General features: G+C 44.3%; 1 protein-coding gene across 4 annotated transcripts in view; it reads left to right on the forward strand.

Moving 5' to 3' along the window:
* Positions 1-1,250: 1,250 nt before the first annotated feature.
* The window catches only part of DAAM2 (dishevelled associated activator of morphogenesis 2), a gene marked incomplete at its 5' end in the record, with an annotated part of 56,655 nt that continues 32,119 nt past the window's right edge, over positions 1,251-25,786 (forward strand). For all 4 annotated transcript variants that reach the window (XM_080805349.1, XM_080805351.1, XM_080805350.1 and 1 more), the window contains 10 exons: positions 1,251-1,418; positions 6,476-6,565; positions 11,887-11,961; positions 12,407-12,501; positions 16,366-16,699; positions 17,511-17,621; positions 18,808-18,911; positions 20,047-20,113; positions 21,171-21,288; positions 23,294-23,432. In XM_080805349.1, coding sequence (XP_080661475.1) covers positions 1,251-1,418; positions 6,476-6,565; positions 11,887-11,961; positions 12,407-12,501; positions 16,366-16,699; positions 17,511-17,621; positions 18,808-18,911; positions 20,047-20,113; positions 21,171-21,288; positions 23,294-23,432 — 1,301 coding nt within the window. The remainder of the gene's footprint in view (positions 1,419-6,475; positions 6,566-11,886; positions 11,962-12,406; positions 12,502-16,365; positions 16,700-17,510; positions 17,622-18,807; positions 18,912-20,046; positions 20,114-21,170; positions 21,289-23,293; positions 23,433-25,786) is intronic.

Consider the following 25,786-nt stretch of genomic DNA (forward strand, 5'->3'; position numbering starts at 1 on the left):
ATGATCAACTTGGTGTTATGTGTATTTTATAATAATAAAAAAAAACCCTAACCCCAGGCCTGTGATAATAATAGGGAAAAAGGTAGAATCTTTTTTATGTTTGAAAAAACAAAAAACAAAAACCAACAGCCAAACTAAGATATACAAATACTGGACGAGGAGAGCATGGCTGGGCAGCAGTATTGTGGGTAAGCTCTCCTGAACCCACTCAGGTTATCTGAAAGCATGTTTGGGAACCAGTAATGGTCAAGGGTAGTTTTAACACTTTGGGGAAGCCTATGTTCAGGTAGTTGGGCTTATTCACCTAGAAGCTATGTGGCATCAACGACTAGGGCTGGCCAGTGTTTCTTCCCAAGCTGGGGCACAGTTGAACAAATCTTTCCCAGTGGCCAGCTAAAAACTTAACCCTTTCTGCTACAATGACCACTCAACTGTTGGGTGTTCATGAGTTTTGGTCTCTGGCCAAAGTGGTATCCTGTTCTTGGTTGGTATAGAAAACGAATCTGACCAGATCTCCTTCAGTATTGGCTCAACACTGTTCCAATGATCAGCCCCATTTCCTTACTCAGGGTTCACTCTGATGACTCCCCCAGGTTACCTCTCCCTCCAGACAGATGGGTGGTGAACCCATGTCCAATTAATATTTCACATTCATTCAAACATGCCTGGGCACAATGGACAGAAACCCCCATGAGTCTCTGAAGACTTCTATCCTCTGCTCCCCTGGAGCCATGCCATATAATTAGCTTGCCGTCTCCTCTCCAGCCTACTTCAACCCTCCCCTTCCCACTGGATGAAACCTTTAAACCAGGCATCTGTACACCTTAAGATGGATCTAGTGACTGAGTTGGCCCTGCTGAAAATGGCTCTGCTAGAGGAAAGGGACTGGGATATCCATCTGTACAATCATGGAGAAGGTGCAATTCACGTTCTGTGACTACTGCCCACCTCTGTTCTCTGGGGGCATGGAAGGAGTACCTGCAAGTGTTTGTGGCAGGAGACACTGGAGGAGATGATGGGGAGGGAATGCCTCCAGGTGGAAAGAAGCTGTGAGAGAAGGGAGGGCGGGCCTGATTGTTGGGTCGAGGGCTCCAAGCAGTTGGGCAAAGAAATAACAGTGGCTCAGTGACCACTGTCCCTGCCCTGGCTGCCATTGCCTGACCCCTCTATGCTGTCTGTTTTCCTGTCCAGATCACAATGAGGACCTAGGGCATCGGCCTGTTGACTATCCCCCCTGGCCTGGAGTGACCATGGCCCCCCGCAAGAGGAGCCGCCATGGCCTGGGCTTCTTGTGCTGCTTTGGGGGCAGCAGCCTCCCTGAGATCAACCTCCGGGACAACCACCCTCTGCAGTATATGGAGTTTTCAAGTCCTATCCCGAACCCAGAGGAGCTCAACGTCCGCTTCGCAGAGCTGGTGGTCAGTGAGGGGACAGAGAAGGGAGGATGTTGACAATGGGGAGTGGGATTCTGGAGTAGGCAGAGCAGGACAGAGGGTGGGGACCCATGTGCTGGGATTTCTACCTATGAAACTCTGCTTCTGGTGAGGGTGGGCCCTCCAGGACACCTCAGCTATGAGGGAAAAATAAGTCATTTACCGGGGAGGATACCATGAAATATGTCCCTAGAAGAATGGACCTACCTCATATCTCCAGCTGGTTCTGGATCTCATGGTACAGCAGTTAGGCCATCTTGAAATGAATAGGTCCAGGCTTTTGTGAAATAAGGCAGTGAGGAGCTTCAAAGAATACCAGAACATTTGACACCTTCTTTCTGGAACTTCCCTGGGATTCCTTCAGAATACAAGAATACAAGAATACAGAATACAAGAACAAGGGACAGAGTGGGACTTTGTAGGCAGATACCAAGTCCTCAAAGCAGGCATGATTAACTAGAAATATGGAGGTAGAGATGCCTGTATTGCACCTGGTTCATGCCTGGTCCCGGGCTGGGTGATTATATTCCATGTCTAGCCTATGGCAGGTGGAAGCTCTGTCTTTGACACTGGTAGCAGCTCTTCCTGACTCTGTGATGTCCATTCAGACTAAAGCAGCAGTACGCCTTTGTGAGAACCATTCACAAAGTGAGCATGTGAAATTCTATACTCTGACCACAAGGAGACAGAGCAGGAAAGAAGCATGATTCTTCTTCTTGGAGGTCTGGTGGCGAGATAAAGTCAAGGAGACTCCCAGATCAGGGATGCCAGACCCACCCCCCGGGGTTCAGGGCTGAACCCTGTGTAGAGCAATGGATGGGAGAGAACAAAGTATTTACTAGTATAGAATGACATTTGGAACATGATTGGTGTTAGTACTTCCAAGATCTGTTTGTTTGTTTTTTGTTTATTTTACTCAGAATATTGCTGACAGTAAATATGTGGGTTTTCGATGCCAAGCAATTTCCTCATTCATTGCAGATACCAACTAGTGTCCTACAACCTAACTCCATGCTGACACTAACTACCCAGAGTTCACACAGACCCCACAGAGGAAGGGCTCAGATCCACAAGATGGCCCCCCACCCAGACACCAATCAGAAGTAGTAGGTCCCCATGTTGCCCTACACTTCAGAGAGACATGGCTGCGAGTCGGAAGTTCCCATGATCCTCTCCTCAGGTTGGACAATTTGCTAGAATGGCTCATAGAATGTAGGGAAAGGCTTCACTTACTACTATCAATGCATTATAAAGGATATTCTGAAGAATACAAATGAATAGCCAGATGAAAAACTATATTTGTTATATTACCACAGTATGAACAGAGCACATGAGCTTTGAAAGAAGGACAGGATGAAAGATGTTCCTTTCCTTGGCCCTTTTATTTAGCGAGTATTTATTGAGCATCTTTAGTGAGCAGGACTCCTTACAAAGTACTTTGACAAAAACAAGGATGAGTTACACAAGTCTTGTCTGCAAGGAGACTGGCATCAGCAAACAAACAGAGCAAACTAACATTGAGCCAGTTTTGCACATTAAGCTATCACTGAGATTAGCATTGAGCAAATGAAAAATATTCCTTGAGAGCCCACTGTGTGCTGGTCCCTGCCTCCAAGAACATAAAGTCTAATAGAGAAGACTGATTTTGAACAGTAATGACAAATGTAGTGAGTGTTTGGAAAGAGAACATTCTTGGGCCTGTGGCAATGTCTAACAGAGTTTAATTCTTGACTGAGGGTCAAAATGGTCCCCCCAAAGAATGACATTTCCATTGAGATCCAAAAGCAGATTGATGGCTAGAGAAGTGAATAGGGTTGCAGAGCAGTGACAGAGGTTGCCCCAGTAAGAGAAGCATAATATGTGAATCTTCAGTCAGAAAAGAGCTGGACCTTTAGGAGTTCACCATGGAAGATGAGAGTAACAGGATTTCATACTTGATCTTAAGGGTAACAGAAAGTCAATGGAGCAGGATGGTCTTCTAAAAGAAGAAGGGTTATGGGTAGGACATTAAGAGGGTTTTAGTGCAATCCAAACTAGAGAGAATAGTGATTTAGACTAAATGTTATTAGTGAGAATGGAGAGAACAGATTGAAGAGCTATTTAGGAGGAAATACCGGACTTGCTGGGCTTGGGGAATGACTAGAATCAGGGAATACCCAAGTTGCTGATGTGAGGAACTGGGTGGATGTTGGGACCCTGTAAAAGACAGGAGATGCCGTATGAAACTCGGGTTTAGGGGCCAGAGTGATGAACTCAGTTTGCATGTTCTCTCTGTGCCTCAATTTCCACATCTGTAAAATGGGTTGTTGTAAGTTTAATGAATAAACATTAAGCACTTAGAACAGTGCCTGGCACGTGGTGATACTACATAAACGTGTGAGGTACCTGAGGGATGTCAAAATAGATGGGCATGGGAGGCAGTTGGATCTGAGGGTCTGGAGCTCAGGAAACTGGGGGGCTAAAGACACAGGTTTGAGAGAGTTTGGGGTAGTAACAGTCCTTGGGAATGGCTGAGAAGTCTTTACTGGGAAGCATGGAAGTAGACCCCAGGACCCCAGGACCCCAGGATCCAGGTTGGTGCCCTGAGGGATTTCAATATTTGACAGTAGGAGAGAAGACTAGAAGACATCAAGGGAGCCCAGGATGAACATAGAGCAAAGCAGGAGGGATTGCCAGAGAGTGTGGTTGTCACAGAAACAAGGACAGATTCAATAAGGAGTGAATGGTCTGCAGTTAGTCATAGGCTACCTGGGCTGAACCAAATCACCAAGAAATAACCATTGATTTAGTGACGAGAAAAGACAGGTGCATGAGTAACCAGGATCCAAGTTTGAATGTAACTGTTCTGGAATGCAGGAAGGGAAAGGTGGTCTTATCTGGAAATGGATATGAAAGGTTTGCTGGAAGAGGCTGACCTTGAGCCTAAGTAAATTAGATCAGGATCCAGGGGGTGGGTGGTCAGGGAGGGCAGACCAGGTAGAACTAACCACGTAAGTAATAGAAGAAGAGATGCAGTTTGCACTGGGAAGAGTGAGGTGCATATATCTCTACTATTTCTTTGACTCCTGATTCTGACCATGGAAAGGAATACTCCAGAAACTTTAAGCTGGGCTCTGGAAATCTTGACGAAGGTTGTTACTGGGATATGTAGAGAGTGATTCTAGGGAAGAACCTTTGTTTAACATTAGATCTGCAGGAGTTAGTTTCAAAGGCAGGTGAACTAATGGGCATTGTTTCTGATTATCTTTGTATGTGCTGTCCAAAATGGCAGCTATGGTCCCTTGGGGCTGCTGCATATTTGAGATGCGGCTGGTCTGAACTGAGAAGAGCTGTAAGGGTGAAATATACACCAGATTTTGATGATTTAGATACTTTATATTCTTTTCTTCAAGGTCACTGATAATTTTTTCTGTTGAACACATGTTGAAATGATTATATTTTAGGTATTTTGGATTAAATGAAATATATTATTAAATTTAACTTCACCCATTCTTAATTTTTAAAAATATTTTATTTATTTATTTAACATAGAGAGAGAGATCACAAGTAGGCAGAGAGGCAGGCAGAGGGGGAGGGGAATCAGGTTCCCTGCTGAGCAGAGAGTCCCATGCGGGGCTCGATCCTAAGACCCTGGGATTGTGACCTGAGCTGAAGGCAGAGGCTTAACCCACTGACCCCCCCACCCAGGTGCCTGCACCCATTCTTAATTTTTACTATGACTAGAAATTTTTTAAAAATACATTTGGCTCACCTTATATTCACCTTATATTTCTATTGGACAGTTCTGATCTATGTAAAGGAAAATCTTCAACGTTCTTCCTTAAAGTTTAGGAGAAAGAGATATTGATATTTAAGACTCTTATATTTTCTTAGATATTACTTTCACTGTTTGTCCTTCTTGAAAATATAAAGATTATTAATAATGTGCCTTATTATCTTTTTTAAAAAATATTTTATTTAGTTATTTGAGAGAAAGGGAGAGAGAGAATGAGGGAGGGGCAGTTGGAGAGAGAGAGAAGCAGACTCCTGGCTGAGCAGGGAGCTCAACATGGGTCTCGATCCCAGGACCCTGAGATCATAACCTGAGCCCAAAGCAGATGCTTACGTGCCCCTACTTTATTGTCTTAATGCAAGTATTGCTTTTTATTTAAAAAGAAAGCTCACAATACTTGAGTTGAAAAGCAGGCTGTTTCCTATGGCCCATTAACTCTTTCTTTTATGAGCCTTAGCACAGCTCATGAATCACAAGAGAAAAGTCTTCAATAAGAGAGCTTCTTAGAGCCCATCTAGTGCAGCCAAACCTACAGTGTCACTCCAAACTACATATAGAACAACCCTACATTCGATGATATCAGAACTACCCAATTCTACTCCTTGGGGAGTGTGGCTTAGTCTAGTGGAGCCTCCAGCCTTGTGTGGGCGGAGGAGCTGCCCCTGACAGACACACCTCCATGGGAAGTGGGTCAGAACCTCCCTTTCCACTGCATACTCTTCTTGCCAAGAGAGGACAGCTTCTTGTCCTCACCAGTTCTTCTCAGCCTGAGCTGAGACCATGCTGAGGTTGGGGGGAGCCAGAATTTCTGGGGTAGAAACCCAAAGGACAAGGAGACTTGCAGGATGGGGCAAAAACTAGATCTATAGACTGAGTGCTTTGTCAGGCCTTGACTTATGATGTTGACCAGCTTAAGAAGGACAAAAGAATAAAGAGCAGAAACCTGGGGAAAGATGGTTAGGAACTTGCAAAGCAATGGAGGAAGGAGGTGAGCAGGGAACAGGGAACAGGGATCCTGAAGGAGGAGGATGGATTTGTAGAGACAAGTGGGAGTGGACAGGAAGTAAGGGAAGCATGAATAGAAACAGCCCAGGCTTGGGTGGATGTAAGGGAAGAAGAAGAAGAAGAAGAATTGCCCTATCATGCCTTGATACTTTCTGAAGGGAGACAGTAAACTGAGGGATAGGTTTGGAGGAATTACAATTTCCTGAAACACTGAATATTCTAATGTCAACCATCTCTGGGTCTGACATATTTCTTGTCTTTGCAGGATGAATTGGATCTCACCGACAAGAACCGAGAGGCTGTGTTTGCACTGCCTCCAGAGAAGAAATGGCAGATCTACTGCAGCAAGAAGAAGGTGCCATGTCTGTCCCCTTCCACGGCCACCTCAGGGTCCCCAGCATGGGCAGTTCTTGCCTCCATGCTTGCTCACTCAGTCAACAGATATTTATTATATGCTGGCATCATTCTAGGTGTTGGAGGCACGGCCATGAATAAATCAGGACAAAAAATTCCCCACTCTCATGGAGCTGACCCTCTGGGAAATGGGATTCTGTTTTCCAGAACTCCTTGGTGCAGATGCCCACTGGGTTCTAGGAGCAGGGCTGGGTCCAGGAGACACCAAGATGACAAGTCTACACTCTCTTTCCATGCCTGCCTGGAGAGTGTGTTGTCCTGTGCTGTACCCAAGAGCTGCTTTGTGTTGTGAGGTATCAGTTTGGGGCCAGGGTGGCCTCTTCAGGATTTTTGGCCCTCCTACCCGTCCCAGGCTTGGCCTTACAGAGCAGCAAGTATATCAAGGTCACACGTTGGTCTCCATTCTCCCCACTTTCTCCTTCCCCTCTTCTCCTTCATTAAGAGATGTCATTGGTCTCCTGATTATGGTCCTCCTTAGGAAGGGGGGTGTTCCAGGCGCCAGTCGGGGCTTCATTAATCTTATCTCCTCCCCTCTGCTTCCCTTGGTCTTTCTCCATATCTGTGTCTCTCCTACACATCTTTTTGTCTGTATCTCTCTTGTGCCCCTTCTATTTTATTAGCCTCTCTCTTTCTTGGTCCATCTTCCTTGTCTCCCCTCCACCCTCCCATTTTTTTTTAATTTTTAATTTTTTAAATTAACATATAATGTATTATTAGCCCCAGGGGTATAAGTCTGTAAATTGCCAGGTTTACACACTTCACAGCACTCACCATAGCACATACCCTCCCCAATGTCCACAACCCCACTACCCTCTCCCTCTCCCCTCCCCCCGACAACCCTCAGTTTTTTGTGTGAGATTAAGAGTCTGTTATGGTTGTCTCCCTCCCGATCCCATCTTGTTTCATTTGTTCTTTTCCTACCCACCAAACCCCCCATGTTGCATCTCCACTTCCTCATATCACACCCTCCCATTTTTAAGACTAGCAGCTTGTTCCTTTGACCTTAGAGTATAGGAATTTGGAAGTTAGGACCCAGTTATTCCTGCATCTGAGGCTCAGATCTGCTCCTGCTGGGAGGAGACAGGCAGGTCTGGGACAGTCCTGAGGCTTTGCTCCTTTATGTTTCCTGAGCCTGTTTGTTCATGGCTCTTTTCATCTTCTCCTCACCCAGGGTATTTGTCTATCTGGGGCTCCATGACCTTATAAAATTGGGGATTAGACTGCTATACCATTCTAGAGTTGGAAGGAGCTGAGAAACTTTTCAGTCTGGTCCTTTCTTCTGCATATGAAGTGAGGACAGCCTAGGGAGGCAATGGACTTGCCCGAAGGTTCCAGCCAGTCATGGCCAGTGGCCGCACCATTGCTAGAACCCAGACCTGCTGGAGTCCGAGTGCCTATGGCAAGATGTAGGGGCTGTGCACACTAGTCTAGTATACTCGATGCACATTTATTAGGCACCTGCAAAATACTATGTGCTGTGTCCAGAGCTCTTATAGTGAAAATGAAGATCTTTAAAAAGTGCAAGTTATAAGAGGGAGGGAGGAGAAAATTAACTTCAGGAGTAGTTAATCATGTCTTGTGCTTCTCCACTTTCCAAATGGATTTACTATGGAGTTCCTGCAAGTGGATCTCTTGCACAACTTCAATAAAAAATGAATTAAAATGTAAGAACAACTTGTTCTACCTTCCAAACCAGATTGCTTGTAATCTTCCTCCACACTTTCACACACCCCTTTCTTGCTATATGGTGCTTCCTCTGTCCTTAACACCTTAGCTTCAGCAAGAAGTGGGGGCATCTAACACAGAAGGCTCATGAGGGTTCTCTGAGAGATGCCCCCACCCTGGGCTTCCACAACCCACTATAGACACTTCTACCATAGAGCATTTGTCACACTACCTCTGGCACTAGACTGTTCTATGGAAGACAGAGACTGACTTTTTTTTTAATTTATTTTTTATTAACATATAATGTATTATTAGCCTGAGGGGTACAGGTCTGTGAATTGTCAGGCTTACACACTTCATAGCACTCACCATAGCACATACCCTCCCCAATGTCCATAATCCAACCACCCTCTCCCTAACCCCCTCCCCCCAGCAACCCTCAGTTTGTTTTGTGAGATTGAGAGTTTCTTATGGTTTGTCTTCCTCCTGATCCCATCTTGTTTCATTTTTTTCTTCCCTACCCCCAACCCCCCACTTTTCTTCTCAAATTCCTCATATCAGTGAGATCATATGATAATTGTCTTTCTCTGATTGACTTATTTCACTCAGCATAATACCCTCTAGTTCCATCCATGTTGTTGCAAATGGCAAGATTTCATTTCTTTTGATGGCTGCATAGTATTCCATTGTATATACATACCACATCTTCTTTATCCATTCATCTGTTGATGGACATCTAGGTTCTTTCCATGGGTTGGCTATTGTGGACATTGCTGCTATAAAAATTCGGGTGCACGTGCCCCTTTGGATCACTGCATTTGTATCTTTAGGGTAAATACCCAGTAATGCAATTGCTGGGTCATAGGGTAGCTCTATTTTCAACTTTCTGAGGAAACTCCATGCTGTTTTCCAGAATGGCTGCACCAGCTTGCTTTCCCACCAACAGTGTAGGAAGGTTCCCCTTTCTCTGCATCCTTGCCAGCATCTGTTTTTTCCTGACTTACTAATTTTAGCCATTCTGACCGGTGTGAGGTGGTATCTCATTGTGGTTTTGATTTGTATTTCCCTGGTGCCAAGTGATGTGGAGCACTTTTTCATAGTATGTTGGCCATCCACATGTCTTCTTTCCAGAAATGTCTGTTTCTGTCCTCTGCCCATTTCTTGATTGGATTACTTGTTCTTCAGGTGTTGAGTTTGATAAGTTCTTTATAGATTTTGGATACTAGCCCTTTATCTGATATGTCATTTGCTAATATTTTCTCCCATTCTGTCAGTTGTCTTTTGGTTTTGTTAACTGTTTCCTTTGCTGTGCAAAAGGTTTTGATGTTGATGAAGTCCCAATATTTCATTTTTGCCCTTGCTTCCCTTGCCTTTGGTGATGTGTCTAGGAAGAAGTTGCTGTAACTGAGGTTGAAGAGGTTGCTGCCTGTGTTCTCCTCAAGATTTTGATGAATTCCTTTCTCACATTGAGGTCTTTCATCCATTTTGAGTCTATTTTCATGTGTGGTGTAAGGAAATGGTCCAGTTTCATTTTTCTGCATGTGGCTGTTCAATTTTCCCAACACCATTTGTTGAAGAAGTCTTTTTTCCGTTGGACATTCTTTCCTGCTTTGTCAAAGATTAGTTGACCATAGAGTTGAGGGTCTATTTCTGGGCTCTCTATTCTGTTCCATTGATCTATGTGTCTGTTTTTGTACTAGTACCATACTATCTTGATGATGACAGCTTTGTAATAGAGCTTGAAGTCTGGAATTGTTATGCCACCCACTTTGGCTTTCTTTTTCTTTTCTTTTTTTTTTTTTAAAGATTTTATTTATTTATTTGACAGACAGAGATCACAAGTAGAGAGGCGGGCAGAGAGGAGGAAGCAGGCTCCCTGCTGAGCAGAGAGCCCGATGTGGGGCTCGATCCCAGGACCCTGGGATCATGACCCGAGCTGAAGGCAGAGGCTTTAACCCACTGAGCCACCCAGGCACCCCTTGGCTTTCTTTTTCAACATTCATCTGATTATTCAAGTTCTTTTCTTGTTCCATATAAATTTTAGGATTATTTTGTTCCATTTCTTGGAAAAAAATTGATGGTATTTTGATAGGGATTGCATTAACTGTGTAGATTGCTTTAGGTAGCATAGACATTTTCACAATATTTGTTCTTCCAATCCATGAGCATGGAACATTTTTCCATTTCTTTGTGTCTTCCTCAATTTCTTTCATGAGTACTTTACAGTTTTTTTAGTACAGATTCTTTGCCTCTTTGGTTAGGTTTATTCCTAGGTATCTTATGGTTTTGGGTGCAGTTGTAATTGGGATTGATTCCTGAATTACAGAGACTGACTTTTTGCTCAGTACTTTCAGGGCTCAGAACAGTGGTTGGCATGTAGTAGATGCTCATTTAATGCATATGGGATGGATAAATGATGAGCTGGCAGAGGCAGAAAAGTGTATATTTGATGATGCATTTGTTTTTAGTTCTGTGATCCCCTTCCCAAGGTCAAAAGATAGAATTGGGGGTCTTCCATCATGAAGAGTTAACACATAGCCATGTGAAATCACAAAGACCAAATCAAGGCATCTTTCCCACTGATCTAAAATTTGAATTTTGTGAAACGAAATGGTGAAGCTTGAGTAGATAGAGCTGAGGGATACAGGGCAAAGTCCAGGTCAGCTGACGGACAGGTGGTTTGTCAGCAAGGTTCTGCAAGAGGAGGCACGTTTTTGTGCAGATTTGAAAGCAGGAAATTAGCAGAAGGCAGGTGAACGGGAATGTCCAAATAAGACAGGTACAGGAAGGAGCAGGGTGTATGTAATGTACAGAAGCAGAGTCACTGGCTGAAGGGCAGAGCTAGATCTTCAATCAACGTTAATATTTACTCAACTCTCATTGTTCTTGCCCATCCTGGGGAAGGATTGAGGCTTTCCCTTAGCACCTGAAGACTGGGCCAAAGGCCCTGTGCTCTGGGTTCTGCCGGAGCTACAGCTACACCAAGCCCTCCCGAGTCTCTCCATAACCTAGGGCTTTGGGAGTCTCTCTCCCTCTTTTAGTGAAGTTACTATTCACAGAGTGCCTACCATGTGCCAAGGAACTGCACGAAATGCTTTATATCAGTGCTTCTCAAACAATCTGAGAGAAAAAACAAGTTTTTTTTTAATTCCAAACTCTCAAAAACCAATACTTTTGTAAAATACAATAAGAATGGTATTAGAAAGTAAAATTTGAAAAACCAGATGTATAAAATATAAACACAGATTTTTATCAGGTTCAACAGACATAAAATTATATTTTATTAAGAAGCAAAGAGGGAACAGATACAACAGGGAAAAAAAAAGAATTTATTTTTAATTATCTATCTTGTTCAGGGAAAGTGCATATACCTGTGTGATTTCTGCCTGTGTCACTGGCCGGTCATGAGAGTCAGTGTTCATTATTTACATTTTTACCATGGAAGAAATGGAAGCCTGGAGAGATTTTGCAACTTCCTGGAAGTTATCCCTATCTGGGTGGGGCTGGAGAGTGAATCTGCTGACAGTGAATGAAGCTCAGGACCTCAGGCCATGGGCCCATCTTGCCAGGTGGTCCATACAGTCTTTCTTCTTCCAGGAGCAGGAGGACCCCAACAAATTGGCGACCAGCTGGCCTGACTATTACATTGACCGCATCAACTCTATGGCGGCGGTGAGCGATGGCTCCTCCCCTGCCCCCCGCCCCACCTGGAAAAGCCAATGGGGAGAGTGATCCTCTCGCATCTTTCCCTGCCCTTCACACCCCACTCACTGGGGATCAGTAGGTTTCCAGTTACTTTTTTAATCATAATGTCTCCCTTCTCTGTGTGACTCAAGAGGTCCCCAGGCATTTAAACACTTATTAACCATTTGTGTATCACACAGTCTTGGAAAATAGGCTGGGCCAATAATTCTCCCCATTCCACAGATGAGGAAAGTGAAGTCTGGGATTGGAACCTGGGTCTTCTCAGAATCTGACCCTCTTAGGAAACCATACCTTGAGGCCCCACCCTTTCTGAGTCTACGGTGGTTCCTGGGTCGCACCTGGGCTCTGGGGGGTGCAGGCAGCTGGGAATCAGGCAGCCCAGCAGGACCTCTACCTCTTCCACCTACCTCAGATGCAGAGTCTATATGCCTTTGATGAGGAAGAGACGGAGATGAGGAACCAAATTGTGGAAGATCTGAAGACAGCTCTCCGGACACAACCCATGAGGTGACTCACGTTTCCCCTTCCCACTTCCTTCCACACCCCTTCACTTAGTGGTCCCCCCCAATTTCCTGAAGCTTAATCCAAAGCTCTGCTCCCATCCCAGGCCCCTTGCCATCTCCACAGCCTCCTCCCACCTCCCCACCGTCGGCGTCTCCTAGAGCTCCCTGCACTGTGTTCCATTTCCAGCTTCCTACAACCCCTCTCTCTCAAGAGCTGGGAGGCTGCCAGAGGAAGGGCATGTGGGGGACTAGGTAGAGCGCAGAGGAGTGTGGCATAAACCTCAGGTCCTGAAGAGCTATCTGAGCAGAACTTGAGGGCAGGTACTTGTTTTTCTCGAGAGAACAGAATGGGAGAGAAGGAGGTCCTATGGACAAAGTATGTACGAAAGAGCCCTGAGAACCAGTGTCCCTACCATGGAGGAGGGCAGTGTGGGCGAGAGAGACTCTAGCCACTAGGGGGAGATGTGGTGTCTGTGGACCAGATTCCACCACCTAGAGTGATGCAGGCCAGGCAAAGGGGTTGAGTTTTGAGAAGGACCCTTCCCCCTACCCAGGCCATACTGTGCAAACGTCCAAAGTGGGCCAAGAGCCACAGCTTCTTCTCGTGCCTGAAAGCTGGCTTGTAGCTGCTCGTGGGAGCCGACTGTTAAGATTTCAGCAGTTTCGCAAGCTGCTTATTAAACAAGGCCGTGATTAGAATATAAGTGGCATAAACTTAAAACTAAATAAATCATACCAAAAACAAAAGTAATAAATACTTGAAACTTTTCACTCTCTAATTACCTAATGATCTTACTACATTTTAGTTTTATGTACGCTCTCGACTGTTATATATGCTCTTGAGTTTATATTCGTTGTATATGCCTGGTGGAAATACAGCCGACCCTGAACAAGGAGGGTGTTAGGGGTGTCAAGCTCCATGCAGTTGAAAATCTGCGTATAACTTTTGACTCTCCCAAGACTTAACTACTAACCATCTACTGTTGACCAGCAGCCTTACTGATAATATAAACAGTTGATTCATACCTATTTTATATTTTACATGTATCTTATATTCTTACAACAAGGGAGGCTAGAGAAAAGAAACTGTTAAGAGAATCATAAGGAAAATCTAATCATAGTATTGTACTGTGCTTACTGAAAAACTTCCCATATAAGTGGACCTATACAATTCAAACCCGTGTTATTCAAGGACCAACTGTTCTGTAAATGTTGTATCTCTTCCCAACTCCATGTTCAATGTTGTCACATTGATAGCTTGAAATCAGCTATGCTGGGGATATGTATACTGTGGAAATTGGCAAATACTATCATCAGGCCTTTTTTGCTTTCTTCAGAGAGCCAGTTAAATGTTTTTACCAGCATACTGGTCTACGTGTGTGTGTGTGTGTGTGTGTGTGTGTGGTTTGGGCTGAGTTCTCTACTTTCTCTACTTTGGGAGCCTGGAACTAGAGCCTCAGGAGAATGGGAGCATCTTAATCCTGCATGGTTCCAGGGGTGGGGTGCTTGTAGGAAGGGGGTGCAGGAAGGATGAGGACATCGAGAAGGAGAGAGGTTGAGGGAAGTTTGCCAGATTTCTCTCCCGCTTCAGTTTACTATTCTTTCCCTTAATAAAATTCTGACAGTCATGGTGGACAGTCATGGTGGAAATTCTCAGATACAGAAAAGCATATAATAGAAACAAATAATACCTATTTCTTTTTTTTTCTTTTTTTTTTCAGGCAATTCTCTGTTTATTTGTCTTAGTGACCATACATTTTGGATACTGAAATCCATTATTAAGACAAGTACAAAAGCAAATTTTAAAAATAGCACACAATGAAAAAAATTCAAAATTTTATGAAAATATTTGAGATCTTTGTCAAACCGTGGATGTGCAAAGATGAAGTTTTTCTGTTTTTTCTATATTTGTAGGTTCCAGAATTAGATAAATAAAAACACATACATTGATATAGATATAAATATAGATATATAGAATATAGACATCTGAAAATCACATGAATATGTCCATTCACAAACAAAAGCATTCTAATCTGTTACCAACTGAAGGATATTTCTAAAGTTCCCCTGATTTTTCTTCATCCATTTCTTCCTCTTTCCTTCCTTACTCTGCACATTCTTTTGGCAGTATTACCTACCCCAATTATTGCTATTACTATGCATATAATTACAACTTAAAACTATTTATCTTCAACCCAAAATTTATTCATAAAAAACATTTATTTAGGTTCTTGCATCTCTATCTAGGTTTTATTGAAAATTCTGCTTCCACGTTTCCTACCAATTCTACTAGTTGCATGAGTGAATTTCTTGTACATGATATCCTTAAAAAAACTGCACAATTTGCAAATGCAGTAATAATCAATTATACATTGTTGTCTCATCAACATTTAAATATACAGAAGCAACCTCATCTTGAAGGCAAAAAATAAAACAAAAAAATCTAATCCCCTCCCATTGATCTTATTACTCTGCAATTATGACTTTATTTCTTTCATTTTTTTTTAAATTTTTTATTTCTTTTCAGTGTAACAGTATTCATTGTTTTTGCACCACACCCAGTGCTCCATGCAATACGTCCCCTCCCTAATACCACTTGGTTCCCCCAACCTTCCCCCCCCCCCGCCCCTTCAAAACCCTCAGGTTGTTTTTCAGAGTCCGTAGTATCTCATGGTTCACCTACTTCAACGACTTAATTTGAGAGTATATTTCATTTTGTAGAGATATTTATATAATAATGTGGAAATACACAAATACGCTTGGGACCAAATGTATTAACTATATGCAACGGTTCCCTCAGCTCCATTTATGACATTTCCTTGGATCGTTACTGTTTTATGAAATCGAGTGTTCTAAGCATCTTTGTGTATATGTGTGTGTAAAGGCACGTGTGCCATGGGTAACTTTGACACCAGATGAAAACTACTGACTGCTTATCAAAATGATGCTTTTAAATAATAAGATAGATAAGATGAAAAATAAGCCACTTAAAGTGAAATACAGTTACCAAATATGAAACATTTGTGGGATAGTGATTAAGGTGCTTCTTTATGCCTTAAGCGGCATGAGCTAGCAACCAACATAATATTGAAGTACTGATGAGTAGAAAGGATAGTCTGAGACACCTGCAACAGCTATAATTTGGTATGAAAATGGCTAATTTCTTTGGGTGACAAAATCACAGGTTCTACTAATCCCACTATAGTTTATTGTCCACGTTCATCATAAGAGGAAATGATACACTTCAGGTAGAGGTTACCAAAAATAAAAGTATAATTTATTTTTCCCATCCACATTCACAGACCTCTGCAAGATAGCCATTGGCTCCTTAGGGGAGCACAGACTCCAGGTTAAGAAACCCCTGAACTAACTTTTTTTTAATGGTTTTTGTTAATATCCAAGATAACTTAGCTATTTTCTTGGGATCCCTTGAAGGGTGCCTTTCTCAGCCTTGGTCCTGTGATTCAATGACTCTGATGCCCCCCGCCCCTTTGGAAGTCCTCTTTGTCTTCTGACTGTGATTCTCTTAATTCCCATCCTCTCTGGAGATGAATTTTCAGGTTTAACAGCCGTGATAATTATAGTAATAATTACTGCAATTGTTCCCTTCATGTATATACCATCACAGCCAGGCGACTGACAGCTGATGACCTGCAAAAGCATGGTATTTAAGGTGCAAATAAGGCACTAGTCTCCTGTGAGGGGGATAGGATTTTAATGCCTTAGATAAACTCACTAAATGAACCAAGTGGCTACTGTAGGTGGGACACAGTGTTACACAGGTCCCGGGGTAACTATTTGTAAAGTGTATACAGAATCCTATGCAAATTCAGGATACCTGTTGTGCTAATGGCGCTGGCCTGGACAGGTTTGTGACTCGCTTCATTGAGCTGGAGGGTTTGACCTGTCTGCTGAATTTCCTCCGGAGCATGGACCACGCCACCTGTGAAAGTCGTATCCACACCTCCCTCATCGGTTGCATCAAGGCTCTGATGAACAACTCCCAGGGGCGGGCGCATGTGCTGGCGCAGCCAGAGGCCATCAGCACCATTGCGCAGAGTCTGCGCACAGAGAACAGCAAGACCAAGGTGGCCGTGCTGGAGATCCTGGGTGCTGTATGCTTGGTTCCTGGTGGCCACAAGAAGGTGCTGCAGGCCATGCTCCACTACCAGGTGTACGCAGCTGAGCGGACCCGCTTTCAGGTAAGGGGCTAGCTGAGCGCTTGTATGAAGAGACATAAGGGACCTCAAGAGATATGGGTTTGGCTGGGATAATGGAACCCTCACTAGACTGTGGGTTCCTTGAGGCTGGATTCTTGGTCTGTGGGCACTGAGCTCAGTGCCTGATGAATCACAGTAGTTGAGTCCAAAAGGGACCTGAACGCAGTTGCTGGGGCCAAGATTTTAAGCCCTATACCTGGGCCAGTGTTTACTATGGGGACCCCAAGAACAGTGCTGGATACTTAAGCCATGCTATTCTCTTTTCTTCTCCCTGACCTGCCCCAGAAAAGTAATGAGATAGTAAGTATAAAGTGTCTTATGTAGAGTAAGTGTCAATAGATCTAAACTGTCACTAAAAATGCTACGGTTTATCTATCTGTATAGGCTATTTGTATATTCTGTCATCAAAGGTTTTTAAGCACTTACTCTGTGCGGAAAGTGGCCCCTGACCCTTTGCCAAAGAGGTAAAAGGCAGTGTCCATGCTGTCAGGGAGCTGGGCAGGAAGATTTATGAGCTGTAAGCAGCTGGAGCTGTAAACAGCTCTAACGTGCTGAAGCCGCATTTTGGCACAGCCCTACAAAATAAACTAAGCCCTGGAGGTGAGTGGCGTGGAGAGGCAAAGGACACTTCTTGAAAAAGCTGAACTTTCAGGAAGGCCCAGGGTAAGCTAGATTGATTGGGTATAGCAAGCAAGTGGGGCATCCTAGGTGGTTAGAATGGTGGGAACACAGGCACAGAGGCTGGACTTGTAGGATCCTTAGCCCGCCTTTCCTCTCCTGTCTTTCCATCCAGACACTGTTGAATGAGTTAGACCGAAGTTTGGGCCGGTACCGGGATGAAGTGAATCTGAAAACAGCTATCATGTCCTTCATCAATGCTGTCCTCAATGCTGGAGCTGGAGAGGTGAGGCATCTTCTCCTTGCCCTTACTGTTCCTGGACTTTCTGGCCCCAGGGGAGTGTGTGCAAGTGCCTCCTGGGGATGTAGCAGAGGGATGGGGCCAAGACCTCCAGTTGGTGGGGCTGTCACTACCATCACTGTCTTCAGATTACCTTTATCAACTCTTGCCTCTTTCACTTGGGGCTGAGAAAGAATGGATTATCGTGAACCTTGCTGTCATGAGGGGTTCTTGGGGAACCCCTTGTGCATTAGGTGTGTCCTGGACAAAACCTAAGTTGGCTGGCTGATGCTTGCCTAGCCATAGGGGGATCATTTATGGGAGGAGGGCAAGTGTAGGCCCTTCTTTCTAGAGTTTTCCAAAGACCTGCTTCTGGACTAGGTCTGAGCTAGTCCAGACCTTCTGAACTGCTTCTGAGTTGGCTTGTCATGCCCTCTATCACCTTCTGTTAGGAGGTATGGCTTCTGATTTTCCTTACTATGGGATCAGAATAGGATTCTCAGACTAAAAATAGCAACAGTTGAAGAACTTGAAGAGCAGATTAACTCCCCAAATTCTAAGGGAATCAGATGCTCCAGTCAAGGTCAGTTTGTTGAAGGTCAAGGAGGCAATTTAATGATCTCTACATTTCCTTCTTTTCTGCCAGCACACTTTTCTTGCAACCAGTACTGATGAGCTAAGTTAGGTGAGGTGGGTGGGAGAACAGTCTGTCCCTGAGATGCTGACGTCACCCTGGTCAATACTAGCTATACTAATCTGTTCTGATTAGATGGTAACCATACTTCCTCAGGTAATGTAACAGCATCCTGTCAGTAATATCATTGCCATTTTACAGATGAGAAAACTAAGGTTTTCCCCAAATGACAAAACTGGTGAGTGTCAGAGCAGGGATTTAAACAAAGATCTGTCTGAAATCAAAGCTTATGTTCTACATTATGGTACCACTCTTGGATGCCAAAGGCTGAGAAAATTAGTAAAGAACTTAAAGGAAGTGAGGCAGGACACCTAATGGGAGTAAATAACAAGGTCAAGTGTGTCTCCTCCTGCCCTTTCTTGGAACTCTGGACCTGAGGCAGTTCCAGATGGGTTGTTGCAGTTGATGTAGTGGGACAATGACTGGAGTGGGTCTGCTGGGGACTCTTGTGGAAGAGCCACAAGCCAATGAGTCTGGTCCTGCTTCGGTGACCCCCAGGATAATCTGGAGTTCCGCCTTCATCTACGGTATGAGTTCCTGATGCTGGGGATCCAACCTGTGATTGACAAACTCCGGCAGCATGAGAATGCCATCCTGGACAAGTAAGACCCACCTGTCCCCACTGCAGTCATATGGGGACAGTGCCTCAGTTGGGGATGATCAGGACTTCCAAGGAGGCTGCCCTTCCTACTGGAAACCACCTGCCATACCCAGTATCAATTCAAAATCAGTTCTGTGTTGGGGAGGTGGACAACTCTCACCCCCCTGTCCCGCATCCTACCTATGTCCCTGGCTGCTCTCTTGGCTGACCTGCTTTCTCATTTCCAATGTTATAGGCAGGTGGACCCACTAGTCTTCAATCATGGCAGTACTTCCCCAGGGTAGGTGGGGGAGCATTTGGAAGCACACGGTGGTATTCCTTTGGCTTTCAGACTGGCTGGTTGGGGGACACTAACTGGTATTGATTGTTGGAAACCAGGAATACTAAACATCCTGCAGGGCACTCCTGCTTAACAAGGAAGTTGCTCCACTCCAAATGGAAGCCATAAAAGCCTTCATTGATAAAAGGGCACAATTAAATTCCTATGTGTTCCTTAATTCCAATTAAGTTCCTATCTTTCTCTTCTGGTTCTGTCCCATTGGTAGAATATTTTATTGCACTGAGTCTTAAGGGAGACAGGATGGGGCCTTTGGAAATGGAGTTGGGGAATGGATGGGGTGAAAAATGACAGAGCCATACTCTGGCTTTGTAGGTTGACATGTGGACAGTATGAGAATCCTGGTGAAGGCAGAAAAGTAGTCCTTGACTGGGTGATTTTATCCCAAGGGACAGTTGGCTAAGCCTGGAGACATTTTTGTTGTCACAGCTTGAAAGGTGGGGGCTGCTACTGGTGTCTGGTGTGTAGAGATCAGAAATGCTGCTGAACCTTCTACATCACACAGATTGGCCTCCCACAACCAAGGCAAATCTATCCCTGGGTATCAATAATGACAAAATTGAGCAAGGTTGATCTAAGGGGACAGGCCTCTAGGCTAGCCTCCCTGAGGAGGGGGCATGGGGTTCTACAAAGGAGGAGAACGCTGGCCTACAGACAGGTGGCTTCTTTCTGATTTTGCCTTGGCCTCACCGGAATGAAGCTTTCAGATTTAGTTCACTGGGGAGTTAAAGGGGTTGACCCTCAAATAGGGACATCCTCAAAGTAATATCTACTCTCTCTATTCCCCCATCCTATCTAGGCATTTAGACTTCTTTGAGATGGTCCGGAATGAGGATGACCTGGAGCTAGCCAGGAGGTTTGACATGGTGAGAAGCCTACAGGGATGGGCTACAGCATTGGGGTCCCAGGTGGCCCCACAGACTCTTCTCCAGATCCCATGATGTGGTAGGTCCAGTGTTGGCTGGATTCCCTGGTGAGTGGCCCTACAGCCAGGTCCTGCTTCTGGAGCCTGGCAGTGTGTTGACTCTGTGAGGCCTCACCTGGCAGGCCTTACCTACCAAGGGCATCTCCTTTGCTGGGAGATTGCAACCCCCAAAGGAAAGAGGACCTGTTCTTACATGTGATTAGTCTCAAATTCTCTCCAGGCTACTCTTCCCCTGCCTTTCAGCAATTTCCTGAGTCCCCTCTCCCTGTCACTAACCAGATCATGCTTCACAAACCAGATTGTCTTTTCATTTCAATCTCAATAACCCTGAAAATATACAATTCTGCTACTTAAATATTGTATTATAAAATCTCCACTCAAATAGAAACCTATATCTGGTGGCGCTCCAGTCACCCATCACCGTCCAATTCTATTGTCACATAAACCTTGGATTTACAACAAGGAGACTGAGATTAGTTTGCCTTGTCACACAATAAGAATAGATCTGGGATTTGAACCCAGGTTGCGTGAAACTATGCTACGTGGTCCTTAAATCGCCTATGTCCCTGTCCCCTTCCCTTAGTTTGAATCAGTAGCTCTCAACCAGCAGTGTCTTTGTTTCTTCCTTCCCCTGTGGACATCTGCAATGTCTGGAGACAATTTTTGTTGTCACAACTGGTGTGAGGAGGATGTCACTGGCATCTGATAGATATGGACCAAGGATGGTATGGAACAGCCTACAGTGATCAGGACAGATCCCCATGCCGAAGAATGATCTGATTCAAGATGCCAGTAGTGCTGAAATGGAGAAATCCTGCTTCATGTAATTAGGACATCTCCCTCCACCTTTTCTCTGTGCCTCTCTTTTGAAGCCTGGCTAGAAGCAGGAGAAGGAACATCGTCCTGGGAAATGGGACTCTGTGGATGGAAGTAGGGTTTTCTCCCCTCTTCTTCCATGGCTTGCCCCTCCCTGTTCACTGTGCCCTCCACTCCCTCAGGTCCACATTGACACCAAGAGTGCTTCCCAGATGTTTGAGCTGATCCACAAGAAGCTAAAGCACACTGAGGCCTACCCCTGCTTGCTGTCTGTTTTACACCACTGTCTGCAGATGCCCTGTGAGTACCCTACATGTACCACTTCCTCAGCCAGACTGAGCGTTGGCCTGGGGCAGGTTGAGACAATGTGTCAGCACTTCCCTGAGTTGGTGAGTCTGGCTGGGTCTCCCTTGGCACATGTCCCCAGGAGGCCTGGCCACAGGATGCAGGCCCTTGTTCTTCCCTCCCTCTTTGGGGTCAGGACTTCCACTGTCACCCAGGTGAGCAGCTGGGGACTTGGGCCTGAACAACGTTGATGTTTTGGTCTACCAGGAAGAAGCTTGATCATTGTAAAATCAAACAGAGCTGGCTGTCAGCTTATGACAGGAGAGTGATCAGTCCTCTTGGGGGGCTCCAAAAAGCAGCTTTGTGTTTGGGGGACTAGCACAGATCCAGACTGAACATGCCTTTTTCCAAGGTTTTATCATCTCCTCCATTCAGGTCTTGTGAGCTTCACTTTAATGCACTGGCCCCTGCCTCTCTTTGCAAGTACTGGATGTCAGCATATAAGCTTAGCAGATGCTAAGCTTTTTAAGATCCAGGTGTGCACAGTGACTGAATAAATTACATATAATCACTAATAGCCACCCCAGCACACAATTTGAAATGAGCTGTAACTGTACCACTTGGTATTTAAGCTCTTCACAAAACCACAAATTTGGAAGACTAGTATGGCCAACTAAGATGGTCAACCTGGTCAGACTCTCTACTGGTGGTAATGGTGGCATTTGTTTTCGTGGTGATGGTGGCAATGACTACAGTTTACTGTGTGTCCATGCTGGGCCATGCATGATGCAAGGCTCGTTGGCAGTGTCTCTAAACTTCAAAATGACTTAAGAGGTGTGCATTATTATACCTGATTTATAGTGGATGAACTTGAGGCTGGGTGATTCTGTACATATGAAGGAATTTTTTTTCTTTGGGGTTATGGCTTTAGATGAAACCTGTTCTACTTCTGTGAGCCAGTGACCTGGCTTTACCCTGTATTCCTGGGTGAAGGGTAAATGGAAAACTATGCCACATTGCAGTGCCTGTGTCAGTGAAGTGGTGGAAAAGAAACCGGACACAGTGACCTAGGCCGAACCTATCAGTTCTCCAAAGCTCAGTCCAGGGACCTTCACGAAAGATGTAGGAATTGCCTGAGAAACCCAACTTCTCCTCTCTCAGGTTCTGTGTGTGGTGCTCCATTGGCCATATCAACGGGTGTCTTCCTTCAAAATGGGGCTTTGCAGACAACCTTCCACCTTTAAGCATTATGGTTTGACTCTGAGATCAGCATCATGTTGGCTGACCTCCTTTGGTTGGTCAAAGTACTTGGGATCAAGATGAGGAAGAGGGGCTGTGGCTAGCCATGAAAAGAAAACCCATGTCCCACCAAAACATAACTACAGAGGATAGGAGTGGGGCCCTGTGAGGTCAGGCATCACACACAAGCCTTTGCCTTTGCAGTTCCGGGTCACCTTCACCAAGAAATCGGCCTGGATTTCATTAGCACTTCTCCAACCCATTCTGACTCTGTCTTTCTTAGTGCATGCCTGTAATGAGTTTCCATTCATCTTTCACCATAGAATAACAGCCTAGATAATCCTAAAACCTTTTCTTTTTTTAAATTTCCCTGGAGACTTCATTATTTAGCAGGTAATATTTTGGAGCAGATTTACTTTCTGAAAGGTACTTTTTTTTAGATAATAGAAAAGGCAATTTGTATTCCCAATGCGTAAGCTATTCAGGGTGCCTACAGGGAACAAAGACAGCCAAGAGGCACTTCAGGGAGTAGAGAAATGTATCTAGAGGATTGACACACTCATAGAAAGTCAGTTGCAGATCATCAAGAAATGGCTGCATTTGTGAATCTCCATCATCACCATCAGCATCAGTAGCATCATTGCCTCTTCCATCAGACTGGGAGCTTGCCAAAGGCGGGAGAGGGCACGTTTCATCAGCCTGTGCCCATACCATGACTCTAGGGCAGGGCCCCAGGGTGTTCCAGGGCTCAGTAAAGTTATGATGCCTGTTGTCCTTGCAGACAAGCGGAACGGTGGCTACTTCCAGCAGTGGCAGCTCCTGGACCGAATCCTTCAGCAGATTGTCCTCCAGGATGAGAGGGGTGTGGACCCTGACCTGGCTCCCTTGGAGAACTTCAACGTCAAGAACATTGTCAACATGTGAGCAGTGGCCAGCTCTCATCTGTCTTCCTCCTCCTTCCTCTTTCCTCTCTCTCTCTCATAAACAGATGCCTCCAAATGCACCTTAAGGAACATGCCTAGTAGAATTCTCTGATATGATGGAAATGTTCCATATCTGCCCTGTTCAAACCTGGATGCTGAGCACTTGACATGTGGATAGTGTAACTGAAGAGCTAAATTTAAAATTTTATTTCATTTAAATTCAGATAGCCATATGACGTGGCTAGGGACTATCATATCGAACAACACAAGTTTATAGGGGATGTAGTCAGCTTTTTTTCCCCTCATTTTTAAAATTTAATTTCTTTTCAGTATAACAGAATTCATTGTTTATGCACCACACCCAGTGCTCCATGCAATACGTGCCCTCCATAATACCCACCACCAGGCTCACCCAACCTCCCACCCCCTGCCCCTTCAAAACCCTTAGATTGTTTTTCAGGGTCTATGGTCTCTCATGGTTCATCTCCCCCTCCAATTTCCCTCAACTCCTTTCTCCTCTCCATCTCACCATGTCCTCTGTGTTATTTCTTATGCTCCACAAATGAGTGAAACTATATGATAATTGACTCTCTGCTTAACTTATTTCACTCAGCATAATCTGTTCCAGTCCTGTCCATGTTGATACGAATTTGGATATTCATCCTTTCTGATGGAGGCATAATACTCTATAGTGTATATGGACCATGTCTTCCTTATCCATTCGTCCTTTGAAGGGCATATTGGTTCTTTCCACAGTTTGGCAACCGTGGCCATTGCTACCATGAACATTGGGGTACAGATGGCCCTTCTTATCACTACATCTGTATCTTTGGGGTAAATACCCAGTAGTACAATTGCAGGGTCATAGGGAAGCTCTATTTTTAATTTCTTGAGGAATCTCCACCCTGTTCTCCAAAGTGGCTGCACCACCTTGCATTCCCACCAAGAGTGTAAGAGGGTTCCCCTTTCTCCACATCCTCTCCAACACACGTTGTTTCCTGTCTTGCTAATTTTGGCCATTCTAACTGGTGTCAAGTGGTATCTCAATGTGTTTTTGATTTGAATCTCCCTGATGGCTAGTGATGATGAACATTTTTTCATGTGTCTGATAGCCATTTGTATGTCTTCATTGGAGAAGTGTCTGTTCATGTCTTCTGCCCATTTTTTGACATGATTATCTGTTTTGTGTGTGTTGAGTTTGAGGAGTTCTTTATAGATCCTGGATATCAGCCTTTTGTCTGTCTGTCATTATAGTCAGCTTTTTAAAAAAAATTATTTACTTGTTTGAGAGAGAGAGAGATCATGAGAGAGCACTAACTTGGGTAGGGAGGAGAGCCAGAGGGAGAAGCAGACTTCCCACTGAGCAGGGAGCCTGATGTGGGGCTCGATCTCAGGACCCTGGCCTGACCTGAGCCAAAGGCAGACACTTAACCAGCCGAGCCACCCAGGTGCCCCTGTACTCAGCTTTTAATGATTCATTGCATGGAGTGGATAGAGGAAGAATTTAAACTTATTAACAATCGTCTGTGAGATAACCAATCCTCCAGTTTGCTTTTGCATGACCCATGAGCTAAGAATAGTTTTTACATTTTAAAGTGTTTTTAAAAACAAATGAGAATATGTGACAGAGACTGTACCTGCTATATAAAACCTAAAATATTTATTCTAACCCTTTAGGGAAAGTTTGCTGATCACTGAAATAGAGCATGGCAATTTAAGTAAGGCTGTTGGATAAGGATGTCAGAGCCTAAGGTCTTCTGGCTTATCTTTGACCCTGTGTACTGAGAAACACAGAACCAAGTTTAAAGTTACATCAATTAGTAATCAGATGTTATGCTAACATACTAATTTTTAATTTTAAGCTTTTACTTGACTGTATTTTTTTAAGTTTTTATTTTAATTTCCAGTTAGTTAACATATAGCGTTATTTTAGTTTTAGGCATGCAATGTCATGATTCAACACTTCCATATATCATCCCGTGCTCATCATGACAAGTGCCTTCCTTAGTCCCCATCATCTGCTTCATCCATCCCTCTGCCCTCTCCCCTCTAGTAATCATCAGTTTGTCCTCTATAGTTAAGAGTCCGTTTCTTGATTTGTCTCTTTTTCTCTTTTTTTCCCCTTTTCTCATATGATTTGTTTCTTAAATTCCATCTATCTGTGAAATCATATGGGTTTGTCTTTCTCTGACTGATTTATTTTACTTACTCTCTAGCTCTGTCCATGTCATTGCAAATGGCAAGGTTTCATCCTTTTTATGGCTGCATAATATGCCACCATTTAAATGCACCACATCTTCTTATCCAATAACCAATTGATGGACACTGGGCTTCTTTCAAATCTTGGCTTT

The sequence above is a fragment of the Martes martes genome (genome assembly GCF_963455335.1).
Source record: "Martes martes genome assembly, chromosome: 6".
NCBI classification, from domain to species: domain Eukaryota; kingdom Metazoa; phylum Chordata; class Mammalia; order Carnivora; family Mustelidae; genus Martes; species Martes martes.